Source organism: Branchiostoma lanceolatum, chromosome 15 (genome assembly GCF_035083965.1).
Source record: "Branchiostoma lanceolatum isolate klBraLanc5 chromosome 15, klBraLanc5.hap2, whole genome shotgun sequence".
NCBI lineage: Eukaryota > Metazoa > Chordata > Leptocardii > Amphioxiformes > Branchiostomatidae > Branchiostoma > Branchiostoma lanceolatum.
In genome coordinates this window covers 1802028-1826753 of record NC_089736.1, presented here as the reverse complement: position 1 = coordinate 1826753, position 24726 = coordinate 1802028, and the positions used below count along the sequence as shown (strand labels likewise).

Here is a 24726-nt window from a genome sequence, read left to right as displayed (position 1 = left end):
ACCAAATGGCACAGTGACTCGTTCGTTATGAGGACTCTTAGAGACCTTCAAAGCTTAGTTTAAGTTTATACTCGTCTGTCCTCGATCGTCCAAAGTAACATTTTAATGTATATAAGCGCATAGTTATGAATATTGTGATGTTTTTTTTTAAAAATCTGGTCCACTGAAATGTTTTTAACATACTTCTGTAAGAAATCTAATGTAATTCAGGTGTGTCGTCAGACCTACATGCAATGTTGATTTCAGAATAAAGATTGATTGATAGATTGATTGATCTCACAGCATTCCTCTCGGGACTCTGTTCTTTGTTATCTTATCGACAATAACCTTCGTGGTGTGCTTATAGACCCTCAGTCTGTAAAACTTCGGCTGATTACTTATTTATTGATACATAATTCATCGGAAAATAACACCCCCTTTTGGACTTCAGGAGTCCTTTACAAGGCCAATTTCCATGTTAGAAGCCGTCTACTGTGGATTTGGCTGTGCAGTAATAATTTGTTTGTATCCTGTTTGTAGTGCATACCCAGTAAACCGCATCAAGGCGTAACACACCAGGTTTGTACTGAAGAGTACAAGCTGCATATCCGGACAGATTTATATGATCCACACACACCGGAAAGGACCCCTTCTCTTTTCGATAAGTGTGTTGGGTTCTTTAACGTGCTTGGGATGTGGATCTCCTCAAACACGGGACCTCCATTTCACGTTATATCCGAGGGACGTCCTAACCGAAGCTAGGTACTCATTTGCACCTGAGTAAAGTGGGGAAAGTCGTGTAAAGTGCCTTTCCCAAGGGCACAACGTCAACGGGACAAATCAGGGAACACCGGATTCGAACCTGGTATCTCTGGGTTCTGGGGCCAAACACCCTGCCACTACGCCACCGCGACGCCACCAAATTATCATCATCAAGAGTGATTTTAATTTGATTTTGATTCATTTGGCTGAATAAAGACGCTGTATAATATGCAATTATGTACATTGTAGTAACTAAATCCAAAGATGTCAAGAGTTTCCCAACGTGCACGAATGTATGGATACTCAAAAAGCGAAAAGGTCAATATAAGTATGATGTAATGCTGAATGTAAATATTTAATTCACGCAGTCATATGACTTACGCCAGACTAATTTAGAGCTGCTTGTCACACCCAACGTCGGCAGAACTACACCGAAAACGCGTCCTGCGAGCACAGCTTCGGCGTGGTGAAACGTCCCTCGCCGTATCCTGACAACACGTCATCAACTGAAGACAATCCGCCCTGATCGAAAGGTAAGACTTAACTTCAAAGTTATGACTCATCTTGTTCTGCTATGGTATGACATATGTATATACCCCATGTGCCTCGTACAACCACACCCCTCCACTGTGTTACGACGGGCGTCATGCTGCCAACGGGATTCAGTTGAATTTGTCGATCGCCAGAAGGTATTCAGAGATCAAATTCGCCAGAGAATCGAGCGTATTTTGGTCCCGAAAATCTACCCTGATAGTGATACATCAGATGGGGCTCGGTGACCTGTGAACGACGGCCGATTTCATTGCAATTCAAAGATACATTGCATAATGAAAAGAAGAAATAGACTTCATTAACTGATACGAACATAATCCAAAGGCAAATTATTTGAAAAATGAAATAAAAAACAGAGTAGGTAGTAGCAAAACTTGAACTATAATGTTGCAAAAATGTTAGATTTCATAGGTTTTGTTCTGAAGAAACCATGGTTAACCCCGAGCAGGTGATTAGGATATGCATGTGTATGCAAATAGCTTTACTGGGAAGGTTAGTCAACTGCATTTTAGCAGGTAGAAAATGAACAAGCTTACATCCATTGAAACATGTTGATATAAAGGAAAATATGCTAAATGTTTATGAAAATGTTTTTGCTAATCTCCACAAATGAAAGGTTTGAAATATGTCATTGCAGATTCTGAAGATAAACAGGAGTAAACAACAACCATTAAGTGTCAATTTTCAAACATCTAGGTTCAGACAATTAAAATAACCACATGAATATGACTAATGTAAAACTGTTTGCCACACCCTGTTGCTGCTCAGCTGCTAAGGCACAAGAAAAAAATGTTGTGTTGCCGGTTACGGTACTGAAAAAATAGGGTCAGTATGTAGGGATTCTCTTTAATTTTCCTTTTCTTTAGATTTTGGCCGAAACGATCCAACAAGGGTCGACAGATTTTTACTAGGGTCGGTCGGGTACCGAGAAACACTAAATGTTTCTAGGCTTAAAGTACAGCATCACCAAGATGACTTTTAATCATTCACGACTTCTTGGCTCAGGTGGTGAACTTTGTGAACCAATAATTACACGGAATTTTTCACCTTTTCTTGAAATTTCAGCATTATTTATTTTTACTCAAGAACAAACAAATCAGATTCGTGTGGCCTAAGCAAACAAAGACATGCATTGTTTGCTATGGATGTAGGCGGAGGCCATTCTGCATAATTTTGTTGATAAGTTAGGCCTTTATACGCATTCGGTATTTCCATTTATCTTAAGAGTATTTAAGCCAGACTGACACAGCTCTGCATTAGTTGAATTTCATTCGAGGTTCTGCTACTTAGATGAATTATTCTTTGTTACCAGGGCAATATGGGAAGAAAGCTGCGACACATGCTGATATTCCTTCTCATCATCCTGAACGATGCCGGAAGCTGGTTCATCAGCAAAGATGACTGCACGAGTAGGTGTAAAGTATCAAAATCCTCACCCTCCAGGTGCATATCCTGCAAATGCAGGGACATGAAACTCACCCGCATCCCCCAGAACCTGCGAACAGTCACCTGTCAATTGGATTTTAAAAGAAATCAGATTACTTCTTTAAGTCGGCCAGACCTCACAAGGTATAGGGACCTGGAAATATTGGAACTGTCCCGCAACGAAATAACTAACATTCAGCCTGGCACATTCTCAATTCTACCAAAGCTCACATGCTTGTCCCTTAGCCACAATCGAATAACAGTTATTCAGCCTGACACCTTCTCAAATCTCCCAAAGCTCACAGAGTTGTCCCTTAGCTACAATCGAATAACAGCTATTCAGCCTGGCACATTCTCAAATCTCCCAAAGCTCACAGAGTTGTCCCTTAGCTACAATCGAATAACAGCTATTCAGCCTGGCACATTCTCAAATCTACCAAAGCTCACATGCTTGTCCCTTAGAAACAATCAAATAACAGCTATTCAGCCTGACACCTTCTCAAATCTCGCAAAGCTCACAAAGCTGTCCCTTAGCTCTAATCGAATAACTGGTATTCAGCCTGATACATTCTCAAATGTAAAGAAGCTTTCAACCTTGGTTCTAAATAACAACCAACTAACTAACATTCAGCCTGGCACATTCTCAAATCTATCAAAGCTCTCCTTCTTGCATGTAGACGGCAACCGAATAACTGAAATTCAGCCTGACATATTCTCAAACCTGCCAAAGCTCAGAAATCTGCACCTGACCTCCAATCAAATAACTGAAATTCAGCCCGGTGCATTCCTAAATCTACCAAATCTCAAAGAGATGGCCCTAAGCAACAACCAAATAGCTAGCATTAAGCCTGGTGCATTTACAAATTTGACAAATCTCACAGAGTTGAACCTACACGGAAATAAAATAAATGACATTCAGCCTGGCGCATTTTCAAATCTATCAAAGCTCACAATGTTGTTGCTAAGCAACAACCAAATATCTAACATTCAGCCTGCTACAATCTCAAATCTGCCAAAGCTCACAAGGATGTACCTAAACGGCAATCAAATAACTAACATTCAGTCTGGAGTATTTTCAAATCTGCAAAATCTCACAAGGCTCATCTTATATAACAATCAAATAACTGACATTCAGCCTGGCGCATTTTCGAATCTGACAAACCTCACAATATTGCATCTACGAATCAACCAAATATCTAACATTCAGCCTGCTACATTCTCAAATTTACCAAGGCTTAAAGAGGTGGACCTTAACTCCAATCAAATAACTGACATTCTGCCTGGTGTATTTTCAAATCTACCACAGCTCCAAAAGTTGCTCCTGCAGTCAAACCAGATAACTGTCCTTCCCCAGTCAGCATATACCATGTTCGCATCTATTCTTGAAGTTAAGATTGACAACAACCCTTGGCAGTGTGACTGTGAGATGGTTCCCTTCAGGCTAAGAATGACTGGGTCGCGTTGGTTTGAAAACCAAATAGTATGCTCCCAGCCTGCTGTGTTCTCTGGACAAAAGCTGAAAGATATCAATCCAAACGATCTGATCTGTAGTGTTTCAACCATATCAACTCTGCCTAATGATGGCCAAAAGCTAAAAGATGTCAATCCTAATTATATGATCGGTTATGTTTCAACCGCAGCAACTCTACCTGATGATGGCCAAAAGCTAAAAGATATCAATCCTAATGATGTTTCAACCGTGTCAACTCTAACTGTTGATGACCAATTGGAAAGTGGCAACAACTCCTATAATAGCACCCCTAACCCAACTTCTTGCTATCACTGGTACTTCAAACAAAATGCTGGTCCAATACCACGCCCTGTAGGCACCGCAATCACCACACTCAGTGTCGATCAAATTGGACCAGTAAACAACAGTTCTAATGAATCTGCCCCCGGGTTGCCCCTGTCTGTTCTCAATGCCTCTGTGAGTGGTCTAGTAGCTGTCATTGTCCTGATTGGTACAACATGTCTAATTATCTGGTGCAAGAGGAGGACCAAGAATCCTCCTTCGCACCAATATCCCAAAGTTGCTTTGGTCGGTAGACGGCTTCATGCCTTAAAGGCAAATGCTCTCTACAACGATGTTGAAGCGCACAGGAACCGGCAGCAAACATCTGAAGTTGCATGTTCAGTCAAAGGTCTTGAAGATCCTAATGTTGGTTTGACTAACACAAACACAACAGCTACAGTGATGGCCAGCGTCCATGATAACCAGAATGTATATGAAGATATGGACACCCAACATGATCAGACAGGGCAGGGGCAGTCCCAGGCTGTTATTAATGAGTTGGAAGATCCGAATATTGGTTTGCCAAACACAAACATCAAAGCTTCTGTAATGGCCAGCGATCATGATCACCAGCATAACGATATGGACAACCAAAATGATCAGGCAGGCCAGGGACAGTCTAAGGCTGTCACAGATAAATCATTTGATACTCGAAATCAACTATACGCTACAGAGCCAGCAGCCTTAGAGGCTAATCCTGTGTTCAAATGTAAAAATGATCAGGCAGGGCAGGGCCAGTCTTATAGTAATACCGATGAATTGTTGAACGGTAGAGACCCGGTATACGGCAGAGAGACGGCTGACATTGAGCATAATGTTGCGTACAAGATGTAAAGATAATCAGGCAGGGCCAAGAATTCAATTCTTTTTTTCATTTAAGACCATTCTTGAGCCAGCACTTGGCCACAAGTCAAAACAAAATTTAGCAGTCTTTCAGTAACCTTGTTGAATGGCAGATATTCCTGAAAACGGAACTTACTCGACAGAATTAATAATGTATGGATAAGTGCACAAGAAAAAGTGGAAATAATCTACTGCTGTAAACATCTGAGTTTTTTTCCATTATTTAGACAGCCTCCTTACTATAATATAAGGAAATGTTGGTTGTTCCGAAGACTGTGTGAGATTATCACTGCATTTTAGACCAGGCAATATCTTTTACATGAATTGTATAAGAAGTAATACTAGATCTATTATGTACACATACTTTTGTATTTGAGAAGGGTTAACCGCGATATTGTATTGGGCAAAATTGTAAGTTGTCCATCTTAATGTTACTATAAGTGTGTTGATCCTGTTGTATAGTATGAATAATACAATTTTCAAAATGGCCAAAGAAAACATTCTGCCAAGACAAATGTAACACCTAACCCATTAAGGCTATTACATTTTATGACACCTTACTCTTACTCTAACTGTACAGTTGATTTCAATATCTGAAAGTCGTATGCATGGAAATGTTATTGAAATTTCTTCCACGACTTGCAGCGAATGCTTAAAGCTTCAAAATGGTAAAACAATGCGTGCCATAACTGTACCATGTGGAATTGATACTTTGAATATAGTTTCCTTGCTAGCGGGTAGTGTGCACTGTGCTCTGTTTTCAGGAGGTCGTGGGTTCAACCCCCCGGTCATACCAATTGTACATATTGCTTATACCTTACTTAGGACTTATGAGAAGGAGTATGGGAGTTGAATACACACCACAGCCAGAGTACTAGCTCTTTGTTGTAATACTTGTGCAACTGCGTGTGAAACATTACCGAAGTGAAGTTGAAGAAAGATGAAGGAAGGATTTTCAACCTTTTTGACTAACATGTAAATCTGTACATAGTAGGCCACAGACCATTCAGTGGATTTCTTTGCAAAATACTAGTAGATGTTTTATTTACTCTCTCATGTCTGCATCCATATGAATGGCATTTTTGTACATGTACCATTTGCTGTTACTTATTGAAGTAACAAGGAGTTTTTCTACATACATGTAGTCCTCTTGTTCATGCTTTACTAGTGCTTTACTGTGTAAATAGTACCTACAACTGCGTGTTAGGATCTGTACAAGATCTTTTACACAGTAAAGTAGGTGCTTTAATGTGTAAATAGTACCTACAACTGCGTGTTAGGATCTGTACAAGATCTTTTACACAGTAAAGTAGGTGCTTTAATGTGTAAATAGTACCTACAACTGCGTGTTAGGATCTGTACAAGATCTGTTACATGACCTGGATTAGGGTCCGACAGTCCGTCCCGGGTTGTTGGGACGGACAAAAATGTAATCTCATCCGTACAAAAAATATGAACTTCAACACATGAAATTCATGACAATGTATTCTTGCAAACTTGAAATGACAGATACAACAACGATGCGTCCACATTTAAGACTTGTTTAAGGCAAATTTAACGTTATAGTATATTAACTCAATAGACATGTGGAACAGGTAAACCATGTCTGATTCAAGGAAATAGACTCAGCAAATTTTGGTGAACCTAGTGTAGGGGCCCGCTTTGCTGTGCGCCGGCCAAACACATTATAGCAGTCGTGGTGAACTGCATTACATAATTACTCTATACAAATGCTTCACCTCAATAAATGATCACTGCTAACACATTGTAATTATGAAATAATGAAATAAAAGTGTTGTCAGTGTAACACGAGTGTATGGCTTCATTATGCATTATTCGTCTCCAGTTTTAATAAAGCTAGGCAATCGATTCATTATCTCATTATAGAACATGGGTCCCCTGTCTGGGCCGGTCTTCCACGTTGTCTGTCAGACGAGTTGGAGAAAATTCAGAAGATGTGCTTAAGGATATGTGGAGTTCCTTATGACCACTTACAAACCCTTGAGTCCCGGAGAAGGGATGCGTCACGCAGAGAACTTCAGAGGATACTAAGAGACCCCTCCCACCCCTGCAACGTCTTCCTTCCACCTAGAGAGAATCCTGACTATAATCTGAGGAACAGGGAAACCCGACACATGTACAAACTCCCACTCAGTAAGACCAAAAGGCACAGTGACTCGTTCGTTATGAGGACTCTTAGAGACCTTCAAAGCTTAGTTTAAGGCTAAACTCGTCAGTCCTCGATCGTCCAAAGTAACATTTTAATGTATATAAGCGCATAGTTATTATAATTGTGATGTTTTTTTTTTTTAAATCTGGTCCACTGAAATGTTTTTAACATACTTCTGTAAGAAATCTAATGTAATTCAGGTGTGTCGTCAGACCTACCTGCAATGTTGATTTCAGAATAAAAATTATTGATAGATTGATTGATTGATCTCACAGCATTCCTCTCGGGACTCTGTTCTTTGTTATCTTATCGACAATTAACCTTCGTGGTGTGCTTATAGACCCTCAGTCTGTAAAACTTCGGCTGATTACGTATTTATTGATACATAATTCATCGGAAAATAACACCCCCTTTTGGACTTCAGGAGTCCTTTACAAGGCCAATGTCCATGTTAGAAGCCGTCTACTGTGGATTTGACTGTGCAGTAATAATTTGTTTGTATCCTGTTTGTAGTGCATACCCAGTAAACCGCATCAAGGCGTAACACACCAGGTTTGTACTGAAGAGTACAAGCTGCATATCCGGACAGATTTATATGATCCACACACACCGGAAAGGACCCCTACTCTTTTCGATAAGTGTGTTGGGTTCTTTAACGTGCTTGGGATGTGGATCTCCTCAAACACGGGACCTCCATTTCACGTTATATCCGAGGGACGTCCTAACCGAAGCTAGGTACTCATTTGCACCTGAGTAAAGTGGGGAAAGTCGTGTTAAGTGCCTTTCCCAAGGGCACAACGTCAACGGGACAAATCAGGGAACCCCGGATTCGAACCTGGTATCTCTGGGTTCTGGGGCCAAACACCCTGCCACTACGCCACCGCGACGCCACCAAATTATCATCATCAAGAGTGATTTCAATTTGATTTTGATTCATTTGGCTGAATGAAGACGCTGTATAATATGCAATTATGTACATTGTAGTAACTAAATCCAAAGATGTCAAGAGTTTCCCAACGTGCACGAATGTATGGATACTCAAAAAGCGAAAAGGTCGATATAAGTATGATGTAATGCTGAATGTAAATATTCAATTCACGCAGTCATATGACTTACGCCAGACTAATTTAGAGCTGCTTGTCACACCCCACGTCGGCAGAACTACACCGAGAACGCGTCCTGCGAGCACAGCTTCGGCGTGGTGAAACGTCCCTCGCCATATCCTGACAACACGTCATCAACTGAAGACAATCCGCCCTGATCGAAAGGTAAGACTTAACTTCAAAGTTATGACTCTTCTTGTTTTGCTAGGGTATGACATATGTATATACACCGTGTGCCTCGTACAACCACACCCCTCCACTGTGTTACGACGGGCGCCATGCTGCCAACGGGATTCAGTTGAATTTGTTGATCGCCCGACGGTATTCAGAGATCAAATTCGCCAGAGAATCGAGCGTATTTTGGTCCCGAAAATCTACCCTGATAGTGATACATCGGATGGGGCTCGGTGACCTGTGAACGACGGGCGATTTCATTGCAATTCAAAGACACATTGCATAATAAAAAGAAGAAATAGACTTTATCAACTGATACGAACATAATCCAAAGGCAAATTATTTGAAAAATGAAATAAACAAACATAGTAGGCAGTACCAAACTTGAACTGTAATGTAGCAAAAATGTTAGATTTCATAGGTTTTGTTCTGAAGAAACCATGGTCTAACCCCGAGCAGGTGATTAGGATATGCATGTGTATGCAAATAGCTTTACTGGGACGGTTATTTAACTGCATTTTAGCAGGTAGAAAATGACCAAACTTACATCCATTGAAACATTTTGATATAAAAGAAAATATATAATATAAAAGTTTATGAAAATGTTTCTTGGTAATATCCACAAATGAAAGGTTTGAAATATATGTCATTGCAGATTCTGAAGCTAAACAGGCGTAAACAACAACCACTAAGTGTCAATATTCAAATATCCAGGTCCAGACAATCAAAATAACCATATGAATATGACTAATCTAAAACTGTTTGCCACACCCTGTTGCTGCTCAGCTGCTAAGGCACAAGAAAAAAATGTTGTGTTTCCGGTTACGGTACTGAAAAAATAGGGTTGGTATGTAGGGATTCTCTTTAATTTTCCTTTTCTTTAGATTTCGGCCGAAGCGATCCAACAAGGGTCGACAGGTTTTTACTAGGGTCGGTCGGGTACCGAGAAAAACTAAATGTTTCTAGGCCTAAAGTACAGCATCACCAAGAGGGCCTTTAATCATTCACGACTTCTTGGCTCAGGAGGTGAACCTTGTGTACCGATGTTTACACAGTACTTTTTACCTTTTCTTGAAATTTCAGCATTATTTATTTTTACTCAAGAACCTAAGCAAACAAAGACATGCATTGTTTGCTATGGATGTAGGCGGAGGCCATTCTGCATGATTTTGTTGATAAGTTAGGCCTTTATACGCATTCGGTATTTCCATTTATCTTAAGAGTATTTAAGCCAGACTGACACAGCTCTGCATTAGTTGAATTTCATTCGAGGTTCTGCTACTTAGATGAATTATTCTTTGTTACCAGGGCAATATGGGAAGAAAGCTGCGACACATGCTGATATTCCTTCTCATCATCCTGAACGATGCCGGAAGCTGGTTCCTCAGCAAAGATGACTGCAAGAGTAGGTGTGAAGTATCAAAATCCTCACCCTCCAGGTGCATATCCTGCAAATGCAGGGACATGAAACTCACCCACATCCCCCAGAATCTGCGAACAGTCACCTGTCAATTGGATTTTAAAAGAAATCAGATTACTTCTTTAAGTCGGCCAGACCTCACAAGGTATAGGGACCTGGAAATATTGGAACTGTCCCACAATCAAATAACTAACATTCCCCCTGGCACATTCTCAATTCTACCAAAGCTCACATGCTTGTCCCTTAGCCACAATCGAATAACAGTTATTCAGCCTGACACCTTCTCAAATCTCCCAAAGCTCACATGCTTGTCCCTTAGCCACAATCGAATAACAGTTATTCAGCCTGACACCTTCTCAAATCCCCCAAAGCTCACAGAGTTGTCCCTTAGCTACAATCGAATAACAGCTATTCAGCCTGGCACATTCTCAAATCTCCTAAAGCTCACATGCTTGTCCCTTAGAAACAATCAAATAACAGCTATTCAGCCTGACACCTTCTCAAATCTCGCAAAGCTCACAAAGCTGTCCCTTAGCTCTAATCGAATAACTGGTATTCAGCCTGATACATTCTCAAATCTAAAGAAGCTTTCAACCTTGGTTCTAAATAACAACCAACTAACTAACATTCAGCCTGGCACATTCTCAAATCTATCAAAGCTCTCCTTCTTGCATGTAGACGGCAACCGAATAACTGAAATTCAGCCTAACATATTCTCAAACCTGCCAAAGCTCAGAAATCTGCACCTGACCTCCAATCAAATAACTGAAATTCAGCCCGGTGCATTCCTAAATCTACCAAATCTCAAAGAGATGGCCCTAAGCAACAACCAAATAGCTAGCATTAAGCCTGGTGCATTTACAAATTTGACAAATCTCACAGAGTTGAACCTACACGGAAATAAAATAAATGACATTCAGCCTGGCGCATTTTCAAATCTATCAAAGCTCACAATGTTGTTGCTAAGCAACAACCAAATATCTAACATTCAGCCTGCTACAATCTCAAATCTGCCAAAGCTCACAAGGATGTACCTAAACGGCAATCAAATAACTAACATTCAGTCTGGAGTATTTTCAAATCTGCAAAATCTCACAAAGATCTTATTATATAACAACCATATAACTGACATTCAGCCTGGCGCATTTTCAAATCTGGAAAACCTCACAATATTGCATCTACGAATCAACCAAATATCTAACATTCAGCCTGCAACATTCTCAAATTTACCAAGGCTTACAGAGGTGGACCTTAACTCCAATCAAATAACTGACATTCTGCCTGGTGTATTTTCAAATCTACCACAGCTCCAAAAGTTGCTCCTGCAGTCAAACCAGATAACTGTCCTTCCCCAGTCAGCATATACCATGTTCGCATCTATTCATGAAGTTAAGATTGACAACAACCCTTGGCAGTGTGACTGTGAGATGGTTCCCTTCAGGCTAAGAATGACTGGGTCGCGTTGGTTTGAAAACCAAATAGTATGCTCCCAGCCTGCTGTGTTCTCTGGACAAAAGCTTAAAGATATCAATCCAAACGATCTGATCTGTAATGTTTCAACCATATCAAATCTGCCTAATGATGGCCAAAAGCTAAAAGATGTCAATCCTACTGATATGATCGGTTATGTTTCAACCGCAGCAACTCTACCTGGTGATGGTCACAAGTTAAAAGATATCAATCCTAATGATGTTTCAACCTTATCAACTTTAACTGTTGATGACCAACTGGAAAGTGGCAACAACTCCTATAATAGCACCCCTTACCCAACCTCTTGCTATCACTGGTACTTCAAACAAAATGCCGGCTCAATACCACGCCCGGTAGGCACCACATTCACCACACTGAGTGTCGATCAAAGTAAACCAGTATCCAACAGTTCGAATGAATCTGCCCCCGGTTTGCCCCCGGCTGTTCTCAATGCCTCTGTGGGTGGTTTAGTAGCTGGTATTGTCCTGGTTGGTACAATCTCTCTCATTATCTGGTGCAAGAGGAGGACCAAGAATCCTCCTTCACACCAATATCCCAAAGTTGCTTTGGTCGGTAGAAGTGTTCATGCCTTACAGGCAAATGCTCTCTACAACGACGCAGGAGCTCAAAAGAACGGGCAGCAAACATCTGAAGTCGCAGGTCCAGTCAAAAGTTTTGAAGATCCGAATGTTGGTTTAGCCAACACAAACACCACAGCTACTGTAACAGTAATGGCCAGCGTCCATGATAATCAGAATGTATATGAAGATATGGACACCCAACATGATCAGACAGGGCAGGGCCAGTGTCAGGCTAATACTGATAAATTGGAAGATCCGAATGTTGGTTTGACTAAAATAAACACCACAGCTTCAGTAATGACCAGCGATCACGATCACCAGCATGAAGATATAGACATCCAACCTGATCAAACAGGGCAAGGCCAGTCTCAGGCTTTCACTGATGAATCGTTGAATACTCGAAATGAAATATACACCACCGAGTTAGAAGCCAAAGAGCCTTTTCCTGTGTACAAATGTAAAAATGATCAGGCAGGGCAGTCTCAGGCTATCACTGATGAATCGTTGGCTACTCGAAATCAAATATACACCACAGAGCCAGCAGCCTTAGAGGCTAATCCTTTGTACAAATGTGAAAATGATCAGACAGGGCAGGGCCAGTCTCAGGCTATCACTGATGAATCGTTGGATACTCTAAATGAAATATATACCACCGAGCCAGCAGCCTTGGAGGCTTGTCCTGTGTGCAAATGTAAAAATGATCAGACAGGGCAGGGCAAGTCTCAGGCTATCACTGATGAATCGTTGGATACTCTAAATGAAATATATACCACTGAGCCGGCAGCATTGGAGGCTTGTTTTTTGTACAAATGTGAAAATGATCAGACAGGGAAGGGCAAGTCTCAGGCTATCACTGATGAATCGTTGGATACTCTAAATGAAATATATACCACCGAGCCAGCAGCCGTGGAGGCTTGTCCTGTGTGCAAATGTAAAAATGATCAGGCAGGGCAGGGCAAGTCTCAGGCTATCACTGATGAATCGTTGGATACTCTAAATGAAATATATACCACCGAGCCAGCAGCCGTGGAGGCTTGTCCTGTGTGCAAATGTAAAAATGATCAGGCAGGGCAGGGCAAGTCTCAGGCTATCACTGATGAATCGCTGGGTACTATAAATGAAATATATACCACCGAGCCAGGAGCCTTGGAGGCTTGTCCTGTCTACGAATGTGAAAATGATCGGACAGGGTAGGGTCAGAGTCAGGCTTCTACTGATGAATTATTGAACGGTAGAGGCTTTATATACGCCACAGAGCCGGGAATATGTAAAGATGATCAGACAGGGCAAGGCCGAACTAGGTTCATCACTGAGTTGAGGGTTAGTCTCAGGCTATCAGATGAATCTTACCGCCACCACCCCTCCCCAACATGGATGTAAAACTGTGGCTTTGTGGTTAGGGTTGTTGACTTAGGGTCTGGGTTCGAAGCCCTAACTGGTTCCAACGGGAAGGCACTTAAAATCAGTTTTCCCCACTCAACGTCCTTATCTTTGGTTAGGGAAGTCCTCTCAGATTAAACGTAACGCGAAGGTCCCGTGTTTGAGGAGAGCCACACTTCGAACACTTTAAAAAATCCACCACAGCTATCAAATATCAATACACATCCTAGATTGAACCTGGTCTAGTAGCACACGGGCCCGTGGGCAAGACCTTGAACATATTGAAACTGAAACGAAGAGAAGGCATAGATATACTCTGTCCCCTATAAGCACCAAGCTGACAAATTTAAGAATGTCTAAACTCCAGACATTTCTGACAAGCAAACCTACAGATTATACTACATTCAGGACTTAGAAAATCCAGAGTTTGTCCTCAAGTTTGTCCTCCAATATTGGGACCGTTCTTGGACCCAAATCAATGACAAAAGTAAGTCTTGACTTGCCGTGATGAACCGCAGATTTTTACTGTATGCTCAATTATTCATAAAATAAACCAACAATTTCAAAAAAAAAATCCCATCCTACCAGTCTGACTAGGAGTTACTGCTCAAAATGTATTTCTATATAAATTCCATATGATCTTTGCTACCACATGGTTTATCTTATATTACTTTGTCTTTCTTGTGCTTTGCTGTAATGTAAAGAAAACCTGCAGATTTTCCCGAAACGTTACCTACATGATAGAACCAATGATTTATGAATAAGTGCACAAAAATCTGAATATAATCTAGTGCTGTAAACATAAATCTTTTTCCTTGAGTTTGAGAATATCCATTATCCGTGACTCATCTCCGTATTAATGACCTAAGCCGCAACATAGGGAGGTGTTAGTTGTTACAGGTACTGCGTGAGATTATCACATTTTAGTTGAGTTCAGTTCAGTTCATCCTCAGTGAGGTGACCCAAGTGTCTCCACATGTTCCTGTCACACATGACAGATCGGAGTTCCTCATCTTTAAGGCCAACATCCTCTTTGATAACACATTTTAGACAAGGCAATATCTTTGTATCTTAGTTTGTAGGAATTTTGTATGTGGTAATGCTAAATGTTTCATGTACATATATTTGTATTTGTGAATGGTCAACCAGGCTCTTGCATGGGGCAAAATTGTACGTTTTCAATTTTGATGTTACTATTATCATAGTGATCATGATGTATATTAGGAACAATGTAATTTTCATAATGGCCGCAGAAAACATCCTGCCAAGAAAAATGTAACTCCTAGCTTATAAAAACTATGACATTTTATGATATCTTAATCTAAATGTACAGTTGATTTCAATATCCTAAACTAGTATGCATGGTAAAATGATTACTTCTACGGCTTGCAGTGAATGCGAAAAGCTTCAAAATGGTAAATCAATGCATGCCATAGCTTTATCTTGTGGAATGGGTATATCAATTTAGCTCCCTTACTAGTGGGAAGAGTGTATTTTGTTGTCTGGAGGGCGCGGGTTCAACGCCTTCCCATACTAATTGTAACTGTATATATTGCTTATTTATCGCTTAGAACTTATAAGAAATAGTTTGGGAGTCGAACACACACCACAACTAGCGGACTCTGTTGTAGTGTTCGTGCAACTTTGTGTTAAAGGCTACAGAAATGGAGTTGGGTACTGGCTATACCCAAAAAAGTGTAGGAAATGAAAAAATGTGTCTAACACATTGTAATTATGAAATAACGAAATAAAAGTGTTGTAGGACATAGCCAGATGCACAAGTGTCTAACACATTGTAATTATGAAATAATGAAATAAAAGTGTTGTGTGACACAAGTGTACGGCATCGTCATTTGTCCCCAGTTTCACTGAAGGCAGGTCATCGATTCATCATATCATGACATTACTTACTACTGATAAGATGATTTTAGTCCTCTCGGGACTCTGATTAGTAGTTTTGATTGATATGTTGCTAGAGAAGAAAAAGACGACAAAACGCACCTCCATTGCTCCACAAACTCGATGACCTGGCCGAAGTTTTGCGACAATGCCATAAGTCGGCCCTGACTGTCGTGAAAGTCGTTCTTGTCGTTGCCGTCGAACGTCCCGCAGAGCCCGCGCGTGCTGTTGAAGTCCCGGCCGGGCGCCTGCAGGGTGAGCGACATGCCCCAGCCCGCGATGTCCGCTCGCACGAACGCGCCGGATGGGAAGAACACCTTTGGGAACAACACACGATTCAACATACTAAAGCAATTTGTAGCATCTTAGTTAAGCATCATTCGTGCGGGCCTACCAGTATGCTAGAATCAGTAACTAATGACGGGATTACAATTCTATGTGTGGGAACGAAAAATTGAAATTTATGTCAAGAAATATACGCAAATTACGCTCATGACTAATCTTTTGAAATTTTGTGTGCTTTGCGGTCTTTTATATATATCATACTTTACGTTACCGCTGGTTTGGAAACGTGACCTTACCACAGGGAAGATGACAAATACATGAAGTGTTGACAGCATTATTGACCGTATAAAATATAAGAAATAGGCTTTAGAAATCTTTTAGAAAATAAATAAACTTCTAAGTTCATACACTTCATTCATAAATCCTATGATAGGTGTATTGCCTTACCGTTGCAGTATTGAAGACATCTCGTCATAAACGTCACAAAACTTTGCGATTACTTTACAGAAGGAACAGAAGGAAAAGCCCTTACCACAACTCTCTTCCCATCATACATCTCGGTTATCTCCACACCAGGCGCGAGCGGAAGTTCGCTCTTGACCCGCACCTGCGCAGTGGTCTCCCCGGGATTACCGTCGCACATGTCGACGGAAATGACGTCAGCATTTTCCCGCGCCACGAAGCCGCAGTGACAGGCGACCGGACGGAAGGGGCTGCCGCAGTTCCACGCACGGCCGTGAACCTGTGACGTCAACAGGATTTTAATTTAAGAAAACCATTTTTTCCATATCAAAATGTACAGCATTTAGCATTATAGGACTGAAAATTTCTACTACATCTCAACTTTCATCTGTACAGGTCCTTAGCTAATTTCGTAGTGTATCTATATAAAAACAGGTTCTGTTGTAATTGTGGCCCCGTACAATTACGGTCTAGATTTTAGCACAGTTTCAGAAATGAGGAGGGAAGAAATGGGAACGCAAAGACTCACCTCAAAGTCCCTTCTGTTACTTTTGTACATGATGAAGGTACCAGCTTTGTAGGAGTCGTACATTCTGTAAGAAATAAGGTTAGTCTTTAAAACATCCTGAAAGATAGGATACCGTCCACAAGCATTACATGCATAAAGATATTTACTGGATAAAACTTAAAAGCAAAAGGGTTGTAATTGTAAATATTGAAAGGGCCAAAAAGCTTAAGTTTGGTGTACTAGCTGTACTAGACATCACGTGATTGGAAATAGCATCATGTGATCGATGACGTACGTGCCGTCCATGGTGATGACGTGTGGGTCCGTGAAGGAGTAGCAGCGCGCCGTCGGGACGTCTTCCACAACTACCTTAAGGAACACAAGGTCACAGGAGGGTTAAGTTTGACCAACTACACCACCATTTCCCCACAAACTTGCAAAGTGGTCTAGAAGAACAGTTAATGGTTAATGAGGTCGCAACCTTTACCCCATACCTCAATATCTTCCGGATCATACATCAGCCAGTTCTGGTCTTCACTTTTCACTTCCTGGGTCAGGATGACGCTCTTCCGTTTCCCGTCCGCCACGAAGTCGGTAACAGCAGACATGCGCACTACATGTTTGCCGCAGTGGTGGAGTGTGCAGGGCTGGGAGGGGATCTCTACTGTACACTCGGAGAGCGCGATGTCGGGCGGTAGCGCTCCGTCTGGGGGATACACGGGAGTCAGATATCTCCATATAAGCAAAGACGCTTAAAAAAGCTAAAGGTATCATGATTTCAGGAAAAACTTACTTCAAAACAACACGAAACCCCCTTTCAGTAGCGCACACTATTCAAACTTCCAAGAATGTACACATGTCATTGGAACTTAAAAAATGTCGACTTTCAAACCAAAATCAATACTATTAAGAATTTGAATATGTAAGCAGTCAAATTTGATGATTCAGGCCTTACATATACAAGAGTATATACAAGGTCAACATACCCTTGTCTCTGACGTTGAGCGGAATCTTCAGTCTACAAATGTCGGACTGGCACACGACGGGAACGGTGAGTTCAAAGGTCAGCTCATGTGTTTTGCCGTTTTCCTGTATCACTGACTGCAGTGGGTAGATCTAGTTGGACAAAAGAAGTGTGTTGGTACAGATGACAAAAAATTTTGATTGAACAGGTTCCCAGGCACATTTGACCCCTTTTAAACTGACGTGTCCGCCAGGTCACATGTTCCAAGTGGTCAGGTCATCAAGCTTGAAAATTGGTGACTATTGATGAAACGAGATTAACTGAATTCTCTGTGACAAAGTGTAGAATGCAGGTACTCGAAAGATGAACACAAGAAGGTTTTGCTTTGGAAGTCAACTATTCATGATGACAGATTTTATCCTTCTCTACAGGTACCTTCATGCCAGCGAAGAAAGGCGCGCTCTCCAATCCGGCCTCCCTGAGTTCTGGGGTGTCAATGTAGTACGCCTGTACCTTACACAGCACCTGTATGGGGAATTGGAAACACGTCAATAAAGAAAAAAACGATTCTGAATTACCTTTGACAAGAAAATCGCATTCGTCAAGACAATGAATGTGAGGACTACCTCTCAGCTGAAATTCAGTCCTGTGAAATAATTACTTACTCGACCGGGTTAATGTTTCGGTGTCATTTGTGTGATTGTATGTTTGTGGACAGCATTAGGACAAGTTTGATTACGAGCCAACTGGTGGCTTCCTGTGGTACTGCTGCAAAACTTCCGATTTTGATACCTCGCGTGCTGGACATCTTTAGAAAATGATCTAATAACTGTAAATTGATCGTGGGCTAACCGCAGCATATTTTTTTCTAACTGCAGGGGTCCGATTTTGTTTCAGACTTTGAGAGAGAATAACTCAAGAAGGGGTTGAAGGATCGTGTCAAGAAGTGTCTATTTGCTGTTTCGTCATTTCTTACTTGCATAATTGTCTGTTGATTTGCTTCATTACTGAAATGTGCTGTAGGTTTTAGTTTTTAACTCCTTGTCGTCTCTCCGTCCCTTCAATGCGAACCGGAGTAGTGCATGTGCATGTGCATGATTGCTTGTTCATTTGCTTAGGCTCTTCAGTTTGTTCATTACTGATATTAGATCCCTCACAGCTGTGCCGCAGGTTTAATATTCCAATCCTTACCGTCTCTCCGACCCTCCACTGCGACCCCCTCCGGAGCAGGGAGAACGGCTGTTGTGTTTTCGCCATGGTGATCTCCACCCTCTCCCCGTTATACCTCTCACGGAACCACGTGACCTCGTACTCCACGTCATCTGAGTCATCCGAAGCCTCTGATTGGTGGGAGCAGTTCAGGTATACGGTCCGACCAACCACAGCCGGTCTGATGAAGGGTGTGGCTGTCAAGGTGGGATGTGGTTCTGCGGGAAAAAAAACATACAAAGAAGATTCCAAATTATGGTAAAACCATTATTTTTGAAAATGGGTGACGAAAATGGGTGACGAAATCAAAATGCAAGGCACCACCAGTGTACCATCACAAGGTCATGTTAAGTCTGTACGAAAAAGAAATGTCTGAGAAAAATGTTATGTGCAATGGTCAGGCATTACATAGAATCTTTAGACACATTGTAAAACACCATACAGATCGTTGCAGAGAATATGACTAACTGCAGTGCTCACATGGCCCGTTAGAGGGCACTCGTGCATGACTTACTTCTGCATGGCTCGTACCCGTCCGCTGAGTACATTCCGGGCTGGCACTTGGCGCGCTCACCTGTGGGACACAGTACACAGTTTCAACAACTTAGACTCTCATGGAAACATAAAACAACAGGCGGCTTAAAAGGTCCCCCCTGCATGCACACAGTTTCAAAGTTGTTTCTTTGCAAGGGAGAAGCTGCCCGATGAGGTGATATTCAGACCCAAGTAGCAGTAGGTGTTTTGCCCATACGAGAATGTTTGTTTTGGAAATGACTGGCCAGATTATTCTCTGAATTAAATCTCCGAATTCGTATCCAGTCGTTTGAGTTTGAATTCTCTTTATATATTGGTTACCTGGATGTCTAACCTTCACAAACGTGACTGGCCAGATTTGTTGAAGATAATAGCTTTCGTTTTCTTTAGATTAACTTGAAGTTTCCATTTTGTACAAAAGTCTTTTAATCTATCTAGGGAAATTTGCAGCCCTTTGTCGGACTCGGAAAAAATAACATCATCTGCGAGTTAAATAACCTCGGCTCTCATGGAAACATAAAACAACAGGCGGCTTAAAAGGTCCCCCTGTATGATCACAGTTCAGGACCTCGGCGGTTAGACCTGGAGTCGAACCCCCGACCTCTTGATCCTGAAGGAAGGTTGCCAACAATAGCTAGATAACACTGAGGGCCCAGAGTTTGGGAGGCAGCCAGCGGGTACACACGCGTTCATGTTCTGGGGCACTGGAGCGGCTGGAAGCTGTTAAAATCCTGTTCTTTCGCATTCGTCAACTTCTTCTTTTTCCTGTACGTCTGTCCTGAGCAGCCGGAATAGTTATGATACTGTTTTAATAATCTAATGATATTGAGGACTTAGAGAGGCTTTTACCTTGGAGAATGTGCAAAGCTTATGCCTGCTGCCATACTGTATGTGACACGAACGAGGTTGGCGTCACACTAACGCCTACTAATGAACCGCTCTCCACTATGCCTCCAAACCAACGTCATCAACATCGCGTGTACGCGGAGAATTGGCAGTACTGGGGTAGTAACTACCGAGGATCCGTTTGGGAACAACGGTTTAAAGCATACGACCTCTTCTGAACATGATCCAATTTTGTAGCAAGACTGGAAAGTAAAGGTGGCAGAAGATTCGCCAGCGTAATTGCCAGCAGATTCGCGGCAGTCACAGACAGACGTCAATTCAACTTCAGGTTAACAAACTTGGCAAGCGTTCAAACTTTACTAATAGGTGCAGCAGCGCTACTGACACCCACTCGTCTCGCTCTACATAATCCTGTTAAGGATATCAAATAAGAAAGACGATATGAGGACCTTGAGAAGTCAACTGAAGTGAACGTGTCACTAGAAGTGGCGCGGAGCCAACAGAGTTCTTTGAAACAGAATCACCGAGTTAAGAAAACTGCGGAAGGAGTCAGACAGGTCGTCACACTAGGCAGTAAATAACACGTGTCTTTCCCTGCAGACAATCTCAGATCGGATCTTCATTGCAAATATAGGGCAATTCTGCCTAGGGGACGTTTGAACTTTCCCACTTCTGTGTAGCTTATGTCCCTTTGACATATCCACCGTACGCGTGCTACAACAGAAAATTGGGAACATTCCCTTGTAATTGTCGACAGTCAGTCCTGTACATGTCATAGCATGTCAAAAATCGTGTAATGAAGATATGGAAGGACGTATGTGGAAGGAAATAGACTGTTAATCCAACAATTATATTGCGGACGGATATATACATACCTATTGCGCAGTACGCCATCATGCATCCCTGCGCGGGTTGTATATGGTACACGAAGTAGTCCCCACAGTTGCGGACCTTGACGGGCATGCGCAGCAGGCAGCAGTCAGGGGTCTGCCCCGGGAAGCCCCACACCACGCAGCCGGTGTACGCCCCGGTCTGCCCGGGGGTGGGGAGGCTCCCGTCCCCCAGGGACAGCCAGATTGGCGCCTGGGTCCCGCAGTGGTTCATCTACAAGAAAGAATCCAAATTTAGATTATGCGACATGAAGTAAAGACCTAGCTAAACGTGTTAGATGCCCGAAATGTACTCATTTGTAAAATCTAATGTGGTACTATCACATCACTGTGATCACATCACATTAGTCATGACATCACGTCCGGCATCTGACATAATGATGCGTCGGATGAGACCAAAGTGGTCATAAAAGGCAGTCTTTGCCCGGCAACACAGGCATTCTTTCGTCAAATGTGCCGGGCAATTTGTTTCTTTTATTGTATTTTACACCTTAACTATTCTTTCGAACCTAAACCAGCTCTCGCCTCCACGCATTTATTTGGGCTGAATAGATAACAAAATTGACTGGTACGCCGGAAAATGTCCTTAGGACAAACCTGAATGATTGTGATATGTCATCTAGCGTTTCTTTCGTCCAGCTTGCTCTGAATTTCTGTTTCTATTTCAGAGCGTTTATTGATTGTTTATCCTACAGCTTTGTGGTTTTTCCAACCAAAGCCGATTCCCACCGACCTCCACGCATGACGTCGGTATCTGTGCGTCCTTGCCGTGGAGCTGTAGTCTGTACCAGCCGGGCTGCAGGTCCCGGTCACACAGCCGCCGCGCCTGCGGCACATCCGCCACCTCCACGCTCCGGTACGGGTTGTCGAGCACCACATGGCCGCTAGGGGCGCACTCGGGGAACGCTGGAGGAGAAACACAATACAAGTGTTTGATTAATTTGTGTTCTTATAACTAATCACTTATAACGTCTCTAATATATATCCACACCACTTCAACGACGTACAATCGCCGCAAAAAGACATGCAAAGACATTCATATGTTTACGGATTACGTCCACCAAGCATGCAGAGTACTGAGTGGCCGCTAGGTGCACAATTGGAAACAAGTGAGAACAAAATGGAAGCGATGATTTATCAAATCAGCTGCGTGACATCAGTTTTGATACTGCACAGCTAGGGGCTAGGAAAGTGGCACATGTTCCAGTACAGTTTGTCGTACCAACTGTGGTCGCTAGGGACGCACGTAGTGGACAGCAATGATGCTGGTGTGATATGGATACGTAGAACACAGAGGTGTGCGCGTGATTAATACCGACTGATGAAAACAGATACAGATGTTCGTACATCATCAGAAGCGCTGCATTTCCTTTAACTGTTTAACAGCGTGTTTATTTGGTCTGTGGATTTACAGTTTGGAAGCTGAAGTCCTAGAGATTATTTCAGCTGCGAGTCTGATGCCATCAATGACCGTGAGTTTGACTTATGTAATACTGAAAATAACTTCAACCGCCAGGCAAGGCCACAGGTACCCTAAAGGGGACAACCAGAGTCCTTGAGAGCTCACTATGTCTAAACAAGACCGGATCGCACAGTCTGGGATGGGTCAACAGCGACTTACTGAAGTCTGTTCGTTTGTTTGGTTTGAGGATTTGTCAGCGACAAGAACGATTAGAGAGCACCACCGTTGAAAAGGAACGGCAGGTTATGTAAGACCAGGTGTTGATAAATAGACTTGGCGAAAAGGTCTGGACGCCAATCCCTTACCATTCTTTGATTTGCAATACGTCTTCATTGAATACACAGTTTAGGACAACGGACAAGTATATACGGCTCCTTCAATATAATAATATACAGAATCTGCCTCTTTCCTGTGATTTACATTTCTTTCTAATTCTATTCGAGGGGTGTAGAGAGTTTACTATCAGGACCCACACGTTAGACCTCCCTCCCCCCCCCAAAAAAAACACCCTGCATGACCAAGTCTGTTATGAATATAACGGTCCACCCCTCTCCCACCCCTCTCCCCTAAACTCCAGTGAACCGTCCCGTGCCCGGGACCAGACCGGAAGCCGGCGCTGTTTGCAGAGTTCTGCCGGCTGCAGGAGAACAGTAGCGGGCCGGGCCGCAGACTGGCGACACGGGGAGGCCGGAACAGCCAGCGGAGGGAAACATCGCTCACGCCAAACACCTGTAGCGGCTGGAGATGGCTGGGGCCACTTGAGAACTAGGTCACCCGTACTTGACCAAACCAGGGTAACCCGGTTACTTACCCTCCAGACTGGCACCTACCCGGTAAATAACACGAGGCACAGACGTTTGTCTAGCAGGAGAGTGGGAAAGCCTTAAGTTGTGTATTGTGTGTGCGACCTTGCAGACTCTTGGCTGTAAAACGCCACGACGGGCTCTAATCCTCGGTACATGCCAGTCTCCTTTGACCTTTTAAGGCCTTTCTTTACGACGTATCCCTTCAAGGTTACGTCAAGGTCATCGCACTTTCCTCAAGTTGACAGGAGAAGGAGTGAAGAAAAGCCGGTTATCTACATAACAGGGGTCTGTGCGGATAAAGGCAACATTCTAATGACCAGAAATCCACCAAAACACAGCGTGTCGACCTAAAGCTACATTCCGTCGCCATGGCAACAGTATGGCTGGAATCTTATCAGTGGTTCTTTCTGCTGAAAACATTCCCGTTATGCAACCTGGGGACCACAGAGGTGTCAGTCCACACAAAGTTCGTTTTAACGCGTATTTATGTTTCCCTTGCCGTAGAGTAGTGCGAATGGGCCTGAAAAAATTCCCAATTATTTAAATTGGCCATTCTTTAATGGCTCTACTTTGACATTTCTGTCAAGATCTACAGATCTCAACAAAAGTCGAAATTGTTCTACAAGTACGTTGGAAGGGAATCGAAGATCGTAAAATTTCCCAACTCCTTGTTTTGTGCGTGACAGGCAGGTATAATCTTTCCTGAAAATAGCTACTTGGAGGCTAGAAAGTCTATATTAAAACATACAATTGAGGTCTTCATCAATCAAGCAATCATTAAACATCAGGTGGTCCTTGCCATCATAAATTCCAGGGACACCGTGTATTTCTTCTTATAACCTAGGATGCAATTAAGTTTCACATGTCATTTGAAATAAACCAACCACCCAACATACAACACAACACTCGTAAAGACTTAATCCCACTTGCCGAAGCGTTTCCTTGACAACGGAAAACGGCCCGACTTTGGGGAGTCTTGATGTTCTCTGTGACACTTCAGGGATCTACACACCGAACAGACGACATTCCTGGTCTTAGCGAGATTACTGCTGCTTCTTATCTTTATTAAAGAGGCCTGGAGCGAGATCTTGGAGGGTGGGATAGGGGTATCTTAGGGAAAGGTGGTATGTTAAAGTAAGGGAAAGAAGCCAAAGGCATGCCACGTAGCTTATCAGAAGATTTCTATGACAAGGAGTTGGGAAATTTTACG

At 42.5% G+C, this 24726-nt stretch overlaps 2 protein-coding genes across 2 annotated transcripts in view; one reads left to right on the top strand and one right to left on the bottom strand.

The window, feature by feature from the left end:
• LOC136420393 (von Willebrand factor D and EGF domain-containing protein-like) overlaps positions 1-24726 on the bottom strand; it is a 79050-nt gene that overhangs the window by 24194 nt on the left and 30130 nt on the right. Inside the window, exons 2-12 of the mRNA XM_066407277.1 lie at positions 21982-22154; positions 21234-21462; positions 19493-19552; positions 18961-19196; positions 18205-18294; positions 17792-17921; positions 17300-17511; positions 17101-17174; positions 16827-16890; positions 16368-16577; positions 15653-15867 (exon numbers count right to left, since the gene is read on the bottom strand). Coding sequence (XP_066263374.1) covers positions 15653-15867; positions 16368-16577; positions 16827-16890; positions 17101-17174; positions 17300-17511; positions 17792-17921; positions 18205-18294; positions 18961-19196; positions 19493-19552; positions 21234-21462; positions 21982-22154 — 1693 coding nt within the window. The remainder of the gene's footprint in view (positions 1-15652; positions 15868-16367; positions 16578-16826; positions 16891-17100; positions 17175-17299; positions 17512-17791; positions 17922-18204; positions 18295-18960; positions 19197-19492; positions 19553-21233; positions 21463-21981; positions 22155-24726) is intronic.
• Positions 2612-14701, top strand: LOC136420960 (leucine-rich repeat-containing protein 15-like). The gene is made up of 5 exons (XM_066408101.1): positions 2612-2702; positions 3600-3787; positions 10109-10446; positions 10684-11250; positions 14650-14701. The coding sequence occupies exons 1-5, from the start codon at positions 2612-2614 to the stop codon at positions 14699-14701; spliced, it is 1236 nt and encodes a 411-aa protein (XP_066264198.1).

Coding starts and splice junctions, on each gene's coding strand:
- LOC136420960 (XM_066408101.1), top strand. CDS start 2,612: ATGGGAAGAAAGCTGCGACACATGCTGATATTCCTTCTCATCATCCTG. Junction 2,703..3,599: donor CAGCAAAGATGACTGCACGA/GTAGGTGTAAAG, acceptor CAAATCTCACAG/AGTTGAACCTACACGGAAAT. Junction 3,788..10,108: donor TAACTAACATTCAGTCTGGA/GTATTTTCAAAT, acceptor CTTTGTTACCAG/GGCAATATGGGAAGAAAGCT.